The 17,065-nt window shown below is 39.1% G+C and overlaps 1 protein-coding gene across 3 annotated transcripts in view; it reads left to right on the top strand.

Moving 5' to 3' along the window:
• LOC124613951 (muscle M-line assembly protein unc-89) overlaps positions 1–17,065 on the top strand; it is a 722,488-nt gene that overhangs the window by 664,782 nt on the left and 40,641 nt on the right. For 2 of the 3 annotated variants that reach the window (XM_047142721.1, XM_047142719.1), the window contains 2 exons: positions 5,572–9,093; positions 9,492–10,797. In XM_047142721.1, the coding sequence (XP_046998677.1) occupies positions 5,572–9,093; positions 9,492–10,797 (4,828 nt within the window). The remainder of the gene's footprint in view (positions 1–5,571; positions 9,094–9,491; positions 10,798–17,065) is intronic. The other variant, XM_047142722.1, reaches the window with a different exon arrangement.

Genomic DNA, 17,065 nt, shown 5'->3' with positions numbered 1-17,065 from the left:
TAATATTCGCCCTGTATGTTGTTGTTGTTGTTGTTGTGAATTGTTGCCTCACTGGTCACTATCATTTCTCTGGTGCATTCAAGGAGCAAATGGCATGGGTTGACATGTTAGTAGACTCTTCATGTTATACAGTATAAAACAACCTACATGTAACACTGTCCAACAGCTATCTTGTTGACATGTAAAGAATAGACAGGATGCTCTTCCATTGTTGATATCAATATTTTAAGATTGGCATAGTCTGGGTATTGCTTGTAATTCAGTGAGATCACTGTACAAGTATACAAATCAACAGTGCTCACTTTTCTTTACAAAAAATATCTATTTTGTCACACCTTTTATTTCATACAGATTAATGTTATAAGTAGAGCCCAGATGTTTAGACTTTTTGTAAAATAGATTTTAGCTCTTTCTTTTCTTGGAATAGCCCTTTTTAGGTTCAAACAATCCATTTTAGCCTTTTGGAGTCTTTTAATGAGAAATATAATGAACACAAATATTAACATAAGAAATTTTGTAACTTTGACACATTCTAGTTCTTTGTGAAAAATAAACATTTAACTATTTCTTAAATCAGCACTTGAGAAAATGCATAAACAATTGAGATATTTACCTGTGCTACTGTTATTTTCTCTTTTTTATACTATTTTAATGAAAACTCTTTCACTGAAAAGTTATTTTCATGTGTACACTTGAGATGTGTATCTATTTATTACCACAAACTGAGGCCTAACTCTACATCTAACAAGAAATTTTGTAATACATTTTTGTATTGTGGTACATCGTTAACCACATTTCTACGTTCTGTAAAATGAAGCATTTTCTATTGTCTCTAAGTACATTTTTGTAGGTTTAGGAAGATCTTTCTATAGTACAAAAGTTCAGTGGTGCATATTTCCTTTATACTATTGCTTGTTGTGCCCAATACAGTCCACCTTTGAACTCACTTCCCCCAGCCCCCCTTCCCTCTGAATAATGGAAGACACTTTCTACATATCTGGAGTTCCTCAGAAAAATATTTAGTAAATTAGTGATGCGTGCTGTACCCACATTTAATATTACCGCCATTGGACATCACGAAGGAGGCAGACGAGCTGATGTGGGTAGCACAATGTGAGAGTGTGGAATCTGCCATGGAGGGAGCATGTGACATGTATTATGGACACATCCGCTGTTGGAGTGTTTACCTGTGGGTGGCAGTAGTCTGGGCGGACCAGTGCTTACTCTGTGTTCAACTACGACAGATCTCACCCAGCATATCATGCAATGTGTTGTGCCGAGTGATCAGCCATTAGCCATCTGTACCAGTTGCATCTTGATTTCTTCCATTATTCATCTCTGTGTGGGTTTGGACTCTGCTTCCCATAGATCGACTTGCACAGTGAGTTTGTTTCTCTGTCATGAGGTTCTGTTCCCCATCTGTTATCAAGCTACCATCGGCCTGTGAAGTATGTGCACTGACTGTGTAGTGAAGCAGTGTTGTCACACTGTGCAGATATTGAAATGGCAACAAAGCATGTTCTTGTGCATGTGATGCCCCTGTAATTTCTTTCCCCTTTTTCTAGTGTATACTTGGACCACCATGGACCTGACATTTCTGCATTGCTGACATGAACAATTGTGCACACAGAAGGAGCAGCAACAGCAGCATCAGCAGGTGCAGGTGCTAATAACCCAGAATGTGAATTTCCTTCACACTGTTGCCTTGCTGGTGGGGGGGGGGGGGGGGGGTCAGGTGCCTGCTGTTCTGTTTTCTGTGCTGGCCCCATGAGCCCTGATGCCATTTGCTGGTTTTGATGAGTCAGCAGAAAGGGTTGGAGAATTACCTGCATTGGTTCTTGCTGCACTACCAGGTGAGGTGTATCCTCAAGCCAGTGGATAATGCTGCCTTGTTGTTGTCAAGCAGTGCAGGTGTATACGAAGTTGTCAAAAGCTTGAAACCTTCCACTGAGCCTGATAAAATTCCCTTTGATGAGCTTTTTGGATACTTACACAGTAATTTTGATGTCAAACCCATGTGTTGGTGGTGCAGGTGCAGTGTAACCAGGACCACAAGTTTCCTAATTGCCGATTTGCAGGGCCTCTTGTGAAAGAGGCATTTCGAGTTTCCCAAATATCATACCTCTTACGTAGACTTGCTGATTCGAGGCGTGACTGTCAGGCTGGCTCCTGATCCTGAGCTTCAGACTCGGGCATTAAATTTGTCTGACTCTTCTTTATTCGACTTTGCACAAATTGCAGAATCAGATGAGCTTACGGTAGTGGTAACGGATATCCTTTCTAATAGCTAGCAGGTGACTCAGTTGTGTGTGGATGATAAACAGCCCCCGGTGCCCCACAGGATACCTCAGGTGGCCTTGCCTCTCACCAGGTTGTCGTGTGTTGCCACAGTTGACAATTTTCAGTGCAGTGGCACCACATCACTGCTTGTCCCCACCCATGCTGAGCTTGGCGGATTCATGCCACTCGCAGCATCATATTTCCAGCCATTCGTCTTTTTGGATCCTCAGTGTTGGTCTCCTTCTGCTCATTGGGCAAGCCAGTGGTCTTGTCCTGATCATCATTTGATTCATTTTTCTGCTACTGCCCACACATGGAGCCCATGTGTGTGCTTCCTGGTCATAGGCGAAGTCCTTTACTTTTCATGATTAATTCTCCAGACTGCAGTCCTGCAGCCCACTGTTCGAGAGCGCCTTGGGCCGAGTAGAAAATTTCAAGGTGCAGCTACTCTTAAGCTGTTGATGGTACCCAAATTTTGTCATCCCTGCCCCATCCCCTTTGCCTAATGCTGAGTTGCAGCATTGGCAGGACCATTTCTCCTGTTTCATAGAGTCAGTGTGCCTCCCCTTTGGTGGTGATACAGAAGCCCAATGATGCCAAGTTTCAATTATACGTATGCCATTCCTCAGCAGACAGTGTTATTGAAGTTATTGGGGGTGGGGGGTGGTTTATGATGACAACTGGGTCACAGTCTACACCCGGTAGAAGCATTTAAGAAACCTTCAGTTGGTTTCTGGCTATATATGGGGCAAAGTCAGTCGAACATTCTCGATTTCGGTGTAGTGTATAAATTTATTTATTGTATCTTTTCATTAAATGTGAAAATTCACATTATTGATTATTCTTACTATTAGTTAAAAAAATGTATGTAAAAACCATATTTTTTGGCAAAAGTCCTCTTCAGCCCCTATTTCTTCTGTGAAAGTCCTATTTAGCCCCATTTAGACATGTGAGTACAATTTAACCCTTTTTGAGATCTGTAAGGATAAAATCTTCAAATCCGGGCTGCAATTACAAGTAATGTTGTACAAACAGACGATTATAATAGTAACAAACACCAATGATGATGTTCTCATATCTGCAAATAATTTTTTGCTGCAATGTATACAGATGAAAAAAGTTTTTAGATTGTTTCTGTTTAAATATGATACATTATATCCATGTGTTATTATTATTGCAATTAGGTGCAGTTGGACGTATCAGATCATGTGAAACTGTTATGTCCCAACCTTCAGAGTATCCAAGTAGTTCTCATGTGTTCTCCATGGAAATAAGTTCACAGATATGTGAGTGGATCGAAGATTTTTAAGTAACAGAATCCAGTATGTTGTCCTTGACAGCGAGTATTCATAAGAGACAAAGGTATCCTCAGGAGTGCCCCAGGGAAGTGTGGCAGGACTGCTGTTGTCAATGTAATGATCATGTGAGAACTGTGGCTGAGAAGGTGAATGGTCAACTTGAATTTATTGGGAGAATTTTAGGAAAGAGTGGTTCACCTGCAAAGGAGACAGCATATAGTATTCTGGTGCAACATATTCTTGACTGGGATCTGTAGCAGGTCAGATTGAAGGAAGACTTTGAAGCAATTCAGAATGGGCTGTAGATTTGTTATCAGTGGATTCAAACAACATGCAAGTGTTACGGAGATGCTTCAGGAACTCAAATGAGAATCCTTGGAGGGAAGGTGATGTTCTTTTCAAGAAACACTACTGAGAAAACTTAGAGAACTGGCATTTGAAGCTGACTGCCAAACAATTCTACTGCTGCCAACATACATTGCGTGTACGGACCATGAAGATAAGATTCGAGGAATTGGTGTTCATATGAAGGCATACAGACAGTCGTTTCTCCCTCACTCTATTTGCAAGCGGAACAGGAAAGGAAATGAGTAGTAGTGCAACGCACCATATGGTGGCTTGCGGAGTTTCTACATAGATATAGATACTTTTTCTTTCTTCAGTCCACTTTATCCCTGATTTGGTGGTGACTTCATACTCTGGCAGTACTTTCCATGTACTAAGTTTTTGTTTGTAAAGGATATTATTGAAAATGTTTGGTGGACTGATATGAGCCTTTTCTAAATAACGTTTGACCTGCTGGATCCAAGGCATGGTTCCACATTGTGAGCATTGTTACTGGGAGTCGGTGGATATGCTCATAAAATCTAAATATTTCTTTTTCCGATTCTGTCATGAAATTCAAAAATTTTTAAATTATTTTTTGAATTGCAGATTGTATCCATCTTGTTCTGTTGGGACCAAGTCTCTTTCATAGAACTTGACGTTCTTCTTTTAGGATATCTGCCAGAGAACCATTTCTGTGGAGTTTAAGCATTTTGTTAGTGTAAAAGACTTCAGGCTTGATAACTGTGTTATAGTCCCTGATTTTTCTGTTTATGGGTGTACATTTTTCTTACAGATTTTACGTTAAGCTCTTTGAAGGTTTTGCATCCAAATTTGCTGTGCCTCTTTCTCTCCTCTTGTAGGTTCAAGGATTTTGAGTAAATACCTGTAGAATGGAACTGCCTCGATTTGTCCATAATTTGTGATCACTTTTTGGTTAGGATGTTTTGAGCAGATGCAGTTGGTTTTTTGGAAGGATATTTGTAGTCCAACTCTTTCAGCATGTGCCTTAAGAGCCTCTGTCTATTTAATTGTTGTCATCTCATTGTCTGCTAATGCTGCCAAATTATCTGCTGAAGATAGGCAAGAAATCTATATTAAATATTAAGAGAATAATATCCTTTAAGCCATGCCTCTTCATTCATTGATCCATTGAAAGAAAGGATAAATGTTCAGATGAACAGTGAGTCATAACTATATTATGATAAGGCCATTGCTATGTTAACAAAGACCAAAAACACTGTTGACAATGTGCTGTTTTTGCAGGTGTGTCTAGAATTCTGAAGTCAGATGGACAGAAATATTTGGAAAGACAAGGCCAAATTATGCTCCTAAAATCTTATTTTTTATAGACAGCTTTGTCTTAGTTATTTTAAAGCTTTATAAGTTACTTGTGCTGCACCTGAAGGTGTGTCACAAGAGCTCAAAATACACAGTGATTATGTAAATAAACCAAAATGAAATTCACGACTTCCAAGTTCTCAAGTGAATTAAAATACATTTACAACATTTGAAACCACAATACCGATAAACTGAAAAAAAGCAGTATGCCACTTGTTATGTTTCACGTTCAGATGTATATAAATTTACATGTTTTTATTAAATAAAATATGAACATTGTTTTCTAATCATGTCTGTTCTTTCTTTTTTTTTATTTTTACTGAATTAGAAGCAGACACATCTGCAGTCTTCCACAAGCAAAGTCATATCAGAGAATGTAACTCCAGTCCAGCAAATAAAGAGACTAGTTGATACATCTTCTGGCTTAGTGCCAGGGACACAGTCTTTTGTTTCAGAATCTCTGTCATTAACAGAGCATAAAAGGAGTGAAAAACATGTTTCTGTAAAAATTGATCGTTCATCTTCACCATCATTTCAGAAAGTTTCCTTGGAGGAAACAAAAACAACTACTGCACCTGTAGAAACCCCTATTTCTGTCACAGTAGTAGATGGAAAATCAGGTCAACAAGTACCTGGAACCACTCATGAGTATACAGTGCCCATTACTCTTGAAGAAAAATCACGTGTTCCTCCTGTAACTATCCCAGAAAAGAAAGGGGATGCCTTTGCTTGTGCTGAGGATAAGCCAAAGTCCACCCCTGAAAAAGTCACTGAGGAGCCTGTGCAACCTCAGCCAACAAAAAAGCCGGAATCAGAAAAATTTATGGGAACTGAGACAACTGTTTCTTCAACCGAGATAGAAAAATCTGTAAATGTGACTGAAACTGCTTTGACTGAGAAGAAAACAGAAGAAACAGGCATAGAAGATGCTCCTATAAGCAAGAAAAGTGCATTTGACTTTTTTGTTGCCAAACTGAAGGACAATGAAGAACAGCCTATAAAACCAAAACAGCCAGCAAAAGAGGATGAACTACCAATAAGGGGTACTGTAAAGGATGCAGTAAAATCATTTTCTGACTTAGAGAAGAAAGAGGAGGCCTATTCTGTTCCAATTAAGGAAGTGACTGATAAGCAGAAGTTCACAGAAAGTCAGATTCAGCATATAGAACTGCCAACATCAACATACGAGTCACTAAAAAAATCCCAATTTCAGTCAGAGAAAGTGGTAAGCTCTACATTTTCTGTGAAACATATTACATCGTCTGATAGTTTTGATCTAATACCTGAGCCACCACCTGAAATAGGATACATCCCGAAGACAGAGACATCTAAAAAAGCCAAAGAAGATGTGACAACAAGAGTAAGGAAGTTGGAAGAAGGCCACAGAATCCTTTCTGATGTAGAGATCCCAGCAGGTGGTGTAAAAATATTCCCAACCCTAAGTAAAGAGAGTGAGAGGAAAGAACAAGAAATTCAGGTCACAAAGCCTGCACCTTCATGGCCACCAGCTGAACATGAAAAGATTACTAGCGACCAGAAGAAATCTACTATGAAGGAAGTTCAGGAAGAGGTCTGTGTTCAGAAAAAAGTTGTCAAGCCAGGCCTTGTGGATTCATCTCAGCCATCCAGAAAGCAGGAGCCAAAGAAGGAAATACCCAGTTCACAACCTCATGTTACTATTTCACCATGGATATCAAGAAAAACATCAGAGCTCCCACAGTCTGAGGTTTTGCCATCTGCTCACTTGTCTTCTGTTCCAAAATATGAATCTTCCCTTACTAAAATTTCGAGTTCCGAAAGTACACAGAAGATATCATCATTAATAACAGAAAATATCCTACCAACTGCAAGGCCCGTGAGTCCAAAACCATCGGCAGAAGGAATTGCCATGGAGAAGTTGTGGACACCACATAAACAACCAGAGCCTGACACAATTATTATCAGACCATCCTCAACTGGCCCTTATCTGGCTGAAAGAGCAACCTCACCCAAACCATCAATGGAAGGGTTAGCAATGGACAAATTATGGGCCCACAAACATCCTGATGCAGCTCTAAAAAAGTCATGGCCTCCACCACCAACCACAGAGGACAAACCTATAATTCCTTGGGTTTCAAAAGGTAGTACTGAGAAGCAATGGCCTCCACCACAAACTACTATGGTTTCTGAAAAAGTGGAGACAAAAACTCAAAAAACAGAATCAAGTGAGTGCAAAATTATAAGTTCAAAACAACCTGTTATGACAGCACCAACCAAACAACAACCTACAGAAGATATAGTTAAAACAACCAAGGATATTTACACCAAAAGTGCATTTCAGCCAGTTCAAACACCAGACTATGTGAAACATTATATTGCTGAGACAAAGGTTCACCACTCATCAGCTATGGATAAAAGTGAAACTCATGTAAGAGATGTCACAAAAATTGATATTAAATCAGAACAGAAAGAAGAAGTGACTAAATATGCAACTGGGTTACAATCTGATACTAAAACACAGAAGGAACCATCCCCACCAGTGGTCGAAGAAAACATTCTGAAACCATCTGAAGTAAAAAAAACTTGGCCCCCTGGTTTCAAAGAAGATTTTGAAATGAAAGCTCCTCCTAAAAGAAAATCTGTACCAAACAAAGAAGTATCAAGACCAACATCGATGCATGAGACTGCTGTTGAACCATTACTCGAACCTGGACCTCCACCTGAAATTGGATTTGCCCGTCCACCTCCACTGGAAAGAAGACAGTCATATGTAGAAACAATTGAAAAGGATTTGGAAAAAGATCTAGAAAAAGAACCTACTAGACATCTTGCTGGTGCTGTGAGAACAATTCCACCTCCTCCTCAGAAAGAAAGATCACTCCCTCCACAGTTACATCCAAAACAAAAAGTAGATGCACAACAAGATACTTCAAAAATTTCTATATTGTCTACAGACAAATGTAAATTTACTGCTGAGTCTAAAACGTTTGAGAGGTTTCCAGATCTTGAACCATTTCCATTTAAACCTGATGCACCAAAACCAAAACAAAAGCTTCCACCACCACCAAAACCTTCTAAATTTGTGAAAGGTGAATTTGGAGGAAGTGATTATGAGAGTGATTTTGAGTCTACACACATTCCCCCAAAATGGCGCCCATATGAGAGTGACACAGAGGATATTCAATATCGTAGGGTCAAGCCACCAGTGATCTCATCGCTCCCAAAGAGACCAAAGTCAACTGAACCAGAACCACCTCCTCCATCAAAATTTGATAAACCACCACAATTTCAAGGACCACCTAGACCTGATGTAAAAGTTATCAGGGACACAAAAATAGAAAGTGTTAGCAAAACAGAATCAAAAATTGAAACTAAAATTGAGAAACAAAGTAAAATTGTTTCTGCAGAAACAAGAAAGATTTCCCCTCCACCTCTGAGACAAGGATCCCCACCAGTCTTTGTTCAAGCAGTTCCTCCTCCAGAACACCAGGAAATGAAACCTACTGTTGATGCCAAGAAACCTGAACAAAAACCTGACTCCCCAAAATCAAAAACTAAAATGATACGCACAGAATTCAGAGAGAGTGGGTACATGGCTGACACAGATGAGCCAAGACAATTGAATCAAATTTCTCAAAAGTCCAGTAGTATGAAACAGGAAGAATTCAGTAAAACAAGTATTTCGCAAACAACTTTAATAACAGAGAAAATATCAGTTCAGAACAAACAATTGTTGCAACAACAAAAATTTGTCTCTTCAGAAAAACCAAGTCATCTAAGACATCATTCTTCTGTAAGAGCCCATCACAGACATTCAGAGCATAAGGCTGAGAAGAAAACTACAACAGATACATCTTCCAAGCAAGATAAGGTGTGATGTGTGTTTAATATAACACCCATGTTCACATCCTTAATAACACCACTAAAACAAATTCTAGTAAGCATGTTCTGTAGAAGCGTTGTGTTAGTTTTTGTTGAATGTAATCACACTTACTTTACTAGAGGTAGTTGATAATATGTATGCTCTACATTTTTGTTTATTAACATTCTGGATTTATTGCAGGACTTACACTGTATGCTGCCTCCGTATTTTGCCTAATGTAGATACATGTTTTTGAACTGTTTTTTTAACTATGTAAGTTAGTGTGTATCTGATCATAATTTCGTAGACAGTTTTAACATGATAGGTACTACTTTCAATCAGTTTTTAAAACTAATACGTTTTTTTCCTGGAGATAGTGGTGATCTAAAATTCTATCTTATTTGCAGGAAATATCATCTACGATGGTCACAAAAGAGCTGCCAACTGGTCTTCAACAGACATCCAGAGATGACAGAGATTCAAGTTTGGAACCTTTTCCTTTCGAACCAGAGGCTCCTCGTACTGTGTCAAAGCGAGTTCCAAAAGCTCCTCCACCTCCAAGTCCTTCAAAGTTTGTTAAGGGTGAATTCCGTGAAAGTGATTACGAGAGTGACTATGAGGGTAGAATCCCTGCTAAGTGGCGTCCAGCTGATTCTGATGCCGAAGAACCCATGTATCGTCCTGTCAGACCTATACTAACCCCACGTGCCAGCTCTCGTGCCTCTGCAGGTGGACGTACACCAACACCGCCAACTGAATTTGATAACCCTCCACAAACTGGGGGACCACCAAGACCAAAATTTGAGCCTATAGAAAAACTAAATCAATCTATCAAATCTGACAAAACTTCTAAGTCATCAGAAAAAGTTCAAGTGATATTTAAACCAAAACCTGTGACACCCAAAACTGTGGCGCCAATGGAAGTGATTACTGCAACACCTGCTGTAAAAACTACTGAACGTGTTGTACTGGAACCAGGGTCCCCTCCTGAGATAGGTTACATTCCACCACCCAGAACTGGGCAAAAAGTGAGTAAGTCAATCTTCCAGAATGCAACTCAGACTGAAACTTCCAAGGTTATGAACTTTGCCGAAGAGACAGAGACCAGTCGGCGTGTTATGAGCTTGCAACAAACCACGAGAGTGATAAAATTTGGTGAAGATGACAGAAAAAAGCCTGAACCTAAATTAGAACCTTTCCCTTTCAGGCCAGATCCAGAAAGGCCCAGGCGTAGCAGTGCTCCTCCTCCCCCTAAACCTAAAAAGTTTTTTCCTGGTGAATTTCGTGAAAGTGATTATGAAAGTGACTACGAGGGTCGCATTAAACCAAAATGGACACCAGCAAACAGTGATACCGATGAACCAAAGTATCGTAGGGTTAGGCCTCCACAAGTGACACGATCTGTGAGTGTCCCGAGTAAATCGTTGACTCAAGTTCCAACACCAATGGAATTTGACACTCAGCAGCCATATATTCCATCTCCATCTGAGTCTCCGTGCTCAACACTGGAAAGACAGTCAAAAACTAGTGCACAAAAACTTCAGTTTGAAACAGAGCAAAGAAGATTAAGGAGAGTGGAAGAAATGAAAAAAAGATTTAGTGTAACTCCACCATCTACTACAACTGTGAAGAGGACAACCAGCCTCCAGGATCTTGGCGTCAAGCCAGGAGAACCACCGGAATATGGCTTTATTAGCCCAAGCACCGCTACCAGTAAGTTTTACAAAAATCACAGTAATTACTCTCTCAGCAATATATGTTATGTGAACAGTACTTCACCATGTTTCTAATACTTTAGCTGTTGGTAATTTGAAGTTTCTCTAAATGATCACTCAGATCATTTGTTCTTTACTATTCTCATTGTTGTAGTTAATTATTTCAGGTGTATATGTACCACAACAATAGTTAATGCCATAATTTGTTATGGGCCATGTGGTAAGTAATTTAATTCTGCTATGCCCTTTACTGTATTTTTTGTCTACATTCACTTATTGATGACAATTTAAATATGTGATCTGCAATTTTCTCCTTATGTTACAATTTTCATCTGTAATGATTAAAACATGCAATTGGCTTGTCATTAAAAGGTAGGTGTGTGTGTTTGTGTTTGGGGCTGGGGAGGGGGGACTGGGTGAGTGGCTGGGAGTATGCATGAGTGCCTGTGTACGTATGTATGTGGGCATGCATGTATGCATTCACAAGCATGTACCATTACATGTTAGAGCAAGTTCCTACATGCAGACGTGTCAACTTTTCTTCAAATCTTACAATGTCTCTGTTGCTTGTCATACAGCTGAGCACAAGAAATATTAGTCTCTGTTTTTAATTTTATTTTCTTTAATGTCAAACATGTTTATTATCTGAGAGTGATTCAGATTCCCCACTCAGGCTGAGTAACGATAGGGAGAACACAACAGATAGATGGGCCCCAGTGAAAGCAGTGGCTTGCACCCATGTGAGGCACGGCAAGCACATAAGGTGGCACCAGTATTGGACACTAAATACCGCAGCCTGGCTAATATTAGCCAGTTTCCCGTTAGCCAATGAATCCTTTGGTTATACACCATTTGGTAGTAAAGTTTTAACCTTCCTGATTCATGTTTGTGATCTGGATTGCTCCCTGGATTCTTGTATATGCTGAAGACAACTTTATGATGCTCTGTACTTGCCGTAATTTATCTCCGGAACCGCTTGTTTTGCTCTGCCAGTCTCTATGTGAGCACCAGTATAAGTTATCGTAAAACTGTGTTCTGCCTGAGCAGAGTAGGACAGAAGAATGTGGAAATGAAGAATATACCAGCTCATCCATGCAACAGTTGCTCAGAATGCATAGAGAAGCCGTCAAGTGCATAGGCCCAGCCTCACAGGTGGCCGACATCCAGTTTGTATCGAGACTTTCTCTTGCAACAGGTTTAGTGTAACTGTAATGACCCTGTGGCAGCAGGGGAACACACATTTAAATGTGTATTGAAATCTGCAAGCTTTTGGAACCAGTGGCTCCTTATTCTGGTAAAAGGATTGAAGGGGAAGGATGAGGGATGAAGGAAAAGAACTGGTGACTTTTAGGAAATGGGAAGAGTTTGAGTTCTATCCAGTTACATTATATATATTCAAATATTGTTTATTTTTGTTGCTATGTAATGATCCTGCTTCTATCTTTGGTATTTCTGTGGTTTCTACAGGGCTTCATCTTGTGTTGCTGGTTATTGTATGGCTCACAGACTGTTAGCAAATTGACCACCTCATGTTAGCCTGTTGCAAACAGTGGTTAGTGCCGATTGTGGCATATCTCCACCAAATGGATACAGGCTCCATGAATTCAATATCTGAATCTATGGAACACAAGACTTGTGGCCGGCAAACAGACTGAACAATGCTTTTGAATTCTTTTCCATTTACACTATACATCTTCATCCTCATCACTGAATATTTAACGCAATTTGTATCTTGTCACTGTAGCTAAGCAAAAATATCGTCCTACCTTTCTTCACATTCCTTGTAAAACCTGTAAGCATAGTTGATATCACAGCCTTATGATCACTGACACTTCCCTCTACCTTAACTGATTCAAGAAGTTCAGATCTGCTTGTAGCTATTGACAGTGTACATTTTATGTACCGTATTTACTCGAATCTAAGCTGCACTTTTTTTCCGGTTTTTGTAATCCAAAAAACTGCCTGCGGCTTAGAATCGAGTGCAAAGTAAGCGGAACTTCTGAAAAATGTTGGTAGGTGCAGCCACAACTAACTTCTGCTGTCGAATACATGTAGCGCTACACAGGCATGCTTTCCAGCCACAAGGATAAATAGTGGCGCCAAAACCTCTGCGTCAGTAAATAAATTTTTTTAAAAAGAAGGTGGAAGACGAGCTTTTTCCTCCGCCCCGAGTTTCGACCACTGCATTTTCATACATTATCCCTCGAGGTAAATACAAATTCCGTATTGTTCATCTTCAAATGTTGTAGCGTTTCAATGTACTACGAAAATCCGACTGGCAAAACTGTTTGGGATGTTTGTCAATATGGCCAACTCTACGTTCTGAATTTTTTCCTACCTGTGAGAAGAGATGGTTGCTAATAGGAACTTTCATGAATTGTGAATCACATGCAATATTCTCTTCACCATAAGAATAATATGAATATAAACATTTTGCTATGTATTCTTTCGTGTTTGCTGCTATCACATTTAAATCCTGTCTGCCTAATAAACTACGAAACTAGAGTGAGACAACAGCAAACACGGAAGAACATACATATCACGTCATGTTTATATTCGTATTATTCTTATGCGTAATAGTGATATAGTCAGAAATGAAGCACAGCAAGTGACTAGATTTTTAAATCTAAGATGACTAATTTCTGTGCAGAATGTAATGTACTAAAGAGGCGTCTGCAAAGATTTTCAAATGGAGAAAATTTTTCGCTTAACTCTCGTTCAGAACATCTTCAATCATACGCAGTCTATTATTTGGTTCTTGTTGATCATTATCAAAGAAAAGAAGCACTGTAACAAACAACAAATAGCGATCTCTTGCCATTATTTTGCTAATGAGACGATTCCTCTCTCTCTCTCTCTCTCTGGTTTTTTTTTTTTTTTTTTTTTTTTTTTTTTTTTTTTAAAAAAAGCGGCGGTAGCACGCACAAAAGCAAGCCATGCCGTGAGCGGCGACAGGCCGTAAACACTCATCAGAATACGAGAAACAATACATGACACAGTACAGTAATGCATCTTCAGCTTAGAGTGACATAAACACCTATAACAAAGAAAATGGCGCTTATCAGATCAAAGAAAAATAAGCAATCAATTCAAACCAGACGAAGCACGTGAAAAAGTAAGGGTATCCGTATAAATACGGACGGACCGCCAGACGCATAACCTGGTAAAGCTTAACTGCTAAGCTTACGACTGGAACCAAACTACTGTAGCTGTCTCGTCATTGATTAGACCTAAATTGTGTCTCATATTACAATGGACCAACATTGTTTCGATTTGGAGGTGCGGACTAAAACTTTTCTCTCTCCTTGAATTTCGAGTCTCAAATTTCAGGTGCAGCTTAGATTCAGGAATTTTTTTTTCCTTGATTTCGAGTCTCATTTTTCAGGTGCGGCTTAGAATCGAGTGCGGCTTAGATTCGAGTAAATACGGTAGTCTTAAAGTCTGTCCTTCTGCTGTTGTCAATTATTTTGCTGTGCAAACTGCATAACTAATCTACTTCTTTCAGTATCACATTTTCTACTCTAAATCCCCCAGCAGCACTTGATTTAATTCAGCTACATTCCATTACCTTTGTTTTACATTTATTTATGTTCAGCTACAACCTGTTTTCAAGACACTGTCCATACTTTTCAACATTAGTATCTATGGCAGAATTATAGTGCCATTGGTTAACCTTTAAATTTTTATTTCTTCCATCTGAACTTTAATTACTTTTCATAATTTCTCTTTGAATAACATTGGGAATAGGCTACAGCACTGTCATAGTATCTCCTCAACCACTCTCTTTGTTTCATGTCTTTCAAGGTTGTAAGTAAAAACTTATGCTGGATACAGGATGGTGATGGGATGAGAGGACGTTTTGGAGAGTTGATTCTTGCATCTAGAGCTCAAAAAACCTGGCACTTGGTGAGATAATCCAAGTTAACCACAGGTATAGCAGACTCTAAAATCTCTTGAGTCACGCTGTCGAGCAGACTAAGCAACATTGTGCTTGATGTTCCCAAGACAGACCGTTGATTTGTTTTTGTTAACATGTTCTATCCAGTCTCTCCAGGTTACTTGTATAATTTCTTCACCAAGCAAGTTGACGAAACACTTAAGCTGTTGTGGGGAAGTGGAGTTTAAAATAGCTGAGAGGTTGTTTCGAAAAGTCATGGTCAGTTTTCTTTCCTGTCCTTATCATGTTTGAGCTTTATCTCTGAAAATATCATCATTGATTGAAAATTAACCGTATTATTTTTTTCCTATATTTCTGCCAGTTTTATTGTCATTGTCACCAGGTACAAAGGCAAGAAATGAAGCCTTGTTAGCTGGTAAATGAATGGTGTAGTTTTTTGAGTGACCTTGATGTATGAATTTCCTGTGGAGCACTGCAGTAAATAGTATTAGGCAGGCATATAGAACAGGTTGTACAATGAGAGTGGCTGCAAGGGTAGGATCTTTCGGATAGGAATGGTACTCGGGGGATGTCATGATGTTTGAGAAGATATTTTGAAAGTAAAGAAGATGTCACAAGGTAGATCTAGGCAGATCTGGTTAGTTTGTGGAGGATATTGGTTAGGAGTGATCTTTTCTGGACTTGAGAAAGTCATAGACTTGACAGAGTAATTGATTCAGCTGTTCATGGCCTTGTTGGAACTGGGAAACTTAGAACTGAGTTATTAGGAAGTAGGAAATTTTCTTCTAAAAATTGAGTGGGGAATGGGTGTGAGGGGAGCACTGCTTGGGAGAGTCAGTAAGGAGAGGAAATTGTGCAAGACATTATTGGTGTAAGTTTTTAGGAATTTTGTGTTCAAATAGGTTTGTTTATTAGTATGACCTGTGTACTTCTGAAGGGTAACTGGCAAAGATGTGGAAAATATCTTATCTGTCACAAAGGTTGCTAGGCATGCTTTACAACTCTAGTGATTTATTTTGTTTGTCAAAATGATTTCTTCTACACTGAGTGCCCTGCTTCACTCTTTCACACTATTAATTAAAGCATTTATTCCAAAGCTCTCCTCAAAATAGGGAATAGCAATAATTATACACTAGTAGGAGATCTTCATCTGTAAAAAATTACCCCCTTTCTTCACCTGTGGCAGTGTCCAATGGAGTGGTATTGAGATTGCACCAAGGTTTTTTGTGCTGAAATTCTCTTTTTGTGTATCAGAATTTTCGAACAGAGATAGGTGCTTACTCATCTTGAAACACTATGTATGGTTTTGTAATTTTGTTGGAACATTGCAGCAATAAATTACAGTTTTATCACATTTACTGTTTTATTTGCTTAGAATGATGTGCCATCATTGATTCTTTTAATATTTCTTTGTACCAGTGAATTTGATGAGCCATTTGTTCTTCATTTAAGATGTGGTGTCCAAAAAAAGCAGCGCATTCCTACTTTCATATAATCGTACTGAAGGATTCAAATTATTGGTACCACATACACACACACACACACACACACACACACACACACACACACACACACACATAAACTATCACTCACATTGTTTGTTTGTGTAACATCACAAAAAATACATACGTAAATACTGCAATTGACAACAAGAATAAATTCTCGAAACATGTTTTGCTCAGCATGAATAAAATACTTAACCGGCACTAAAATCATTTGAGCAACGCAAAGTGAATGACGATGTCAACTAGCGCTCCAAGTGGCCATACACCAAAACATGCTAAATATGGTTCGACAAAGGTGTCACAATGATCACATCACAAAACTGCATTTGCACAGTAGAGGCAGTTTGGAAATGGTTGTGATTGGTCATGATATCTTCATTTGAATGAACCTACAGCAGTTACTCCAATCAGCCACCACACCAAGTAGATCTTAGCAGCGGCCAGAGATATGGCACAAATTGTTCCAACTTTTACATGTTTACTGGTTCAAATCTGTGAATGGAGTGGCCTGGTGTCAAGAAACTTAACCATGTAATATTTGTAAACACTACTTGATGGCCAACATCATGTCAGCATCATTTTTTTGTAATGCGTAAATCGTGGGAAAATTATAAATATGTTGATGCAAAATTGGGTGGAAATTAACATTGTGGGCATAGGAAATATGACAGGACTGATAAAAAATGTCGTAAACAGTGGGAAAACATTAATTCTGGGAATGTTAAAGCAGGGATATACTGTAGCTGCCAATAAGTCTTAGCTTGACAGACGAACAACTTCTGTGAGTGTTGGTCATTCTGCATCAATTTTTTTGGCAAATACTGACTTGGAATAAAGGTGCAACCCTAAACAGTATCGCCAAC

The sequence above is a fragment of the Schistocerca americana genome, chromosome 4 (assembly GCF_021461395.2).
Source record: "Schistocerca americana isolate TAMUIC-IGC-003095 chromosome 4, iqSchAmer2.1, whole genome shotgun sequence".
In the NCBI taxonomy this organism is placed as follows: Eukaryota; Metazoa; Arthropoda; class Insecta; order Orthoptera; family Acrididae; genus Schistocerca; species Schistocerca americana.
Note: the sequence above shows the minus strand (reverse complement) of the source record. Positions and strands in the feature narration are given on the sequence as shown.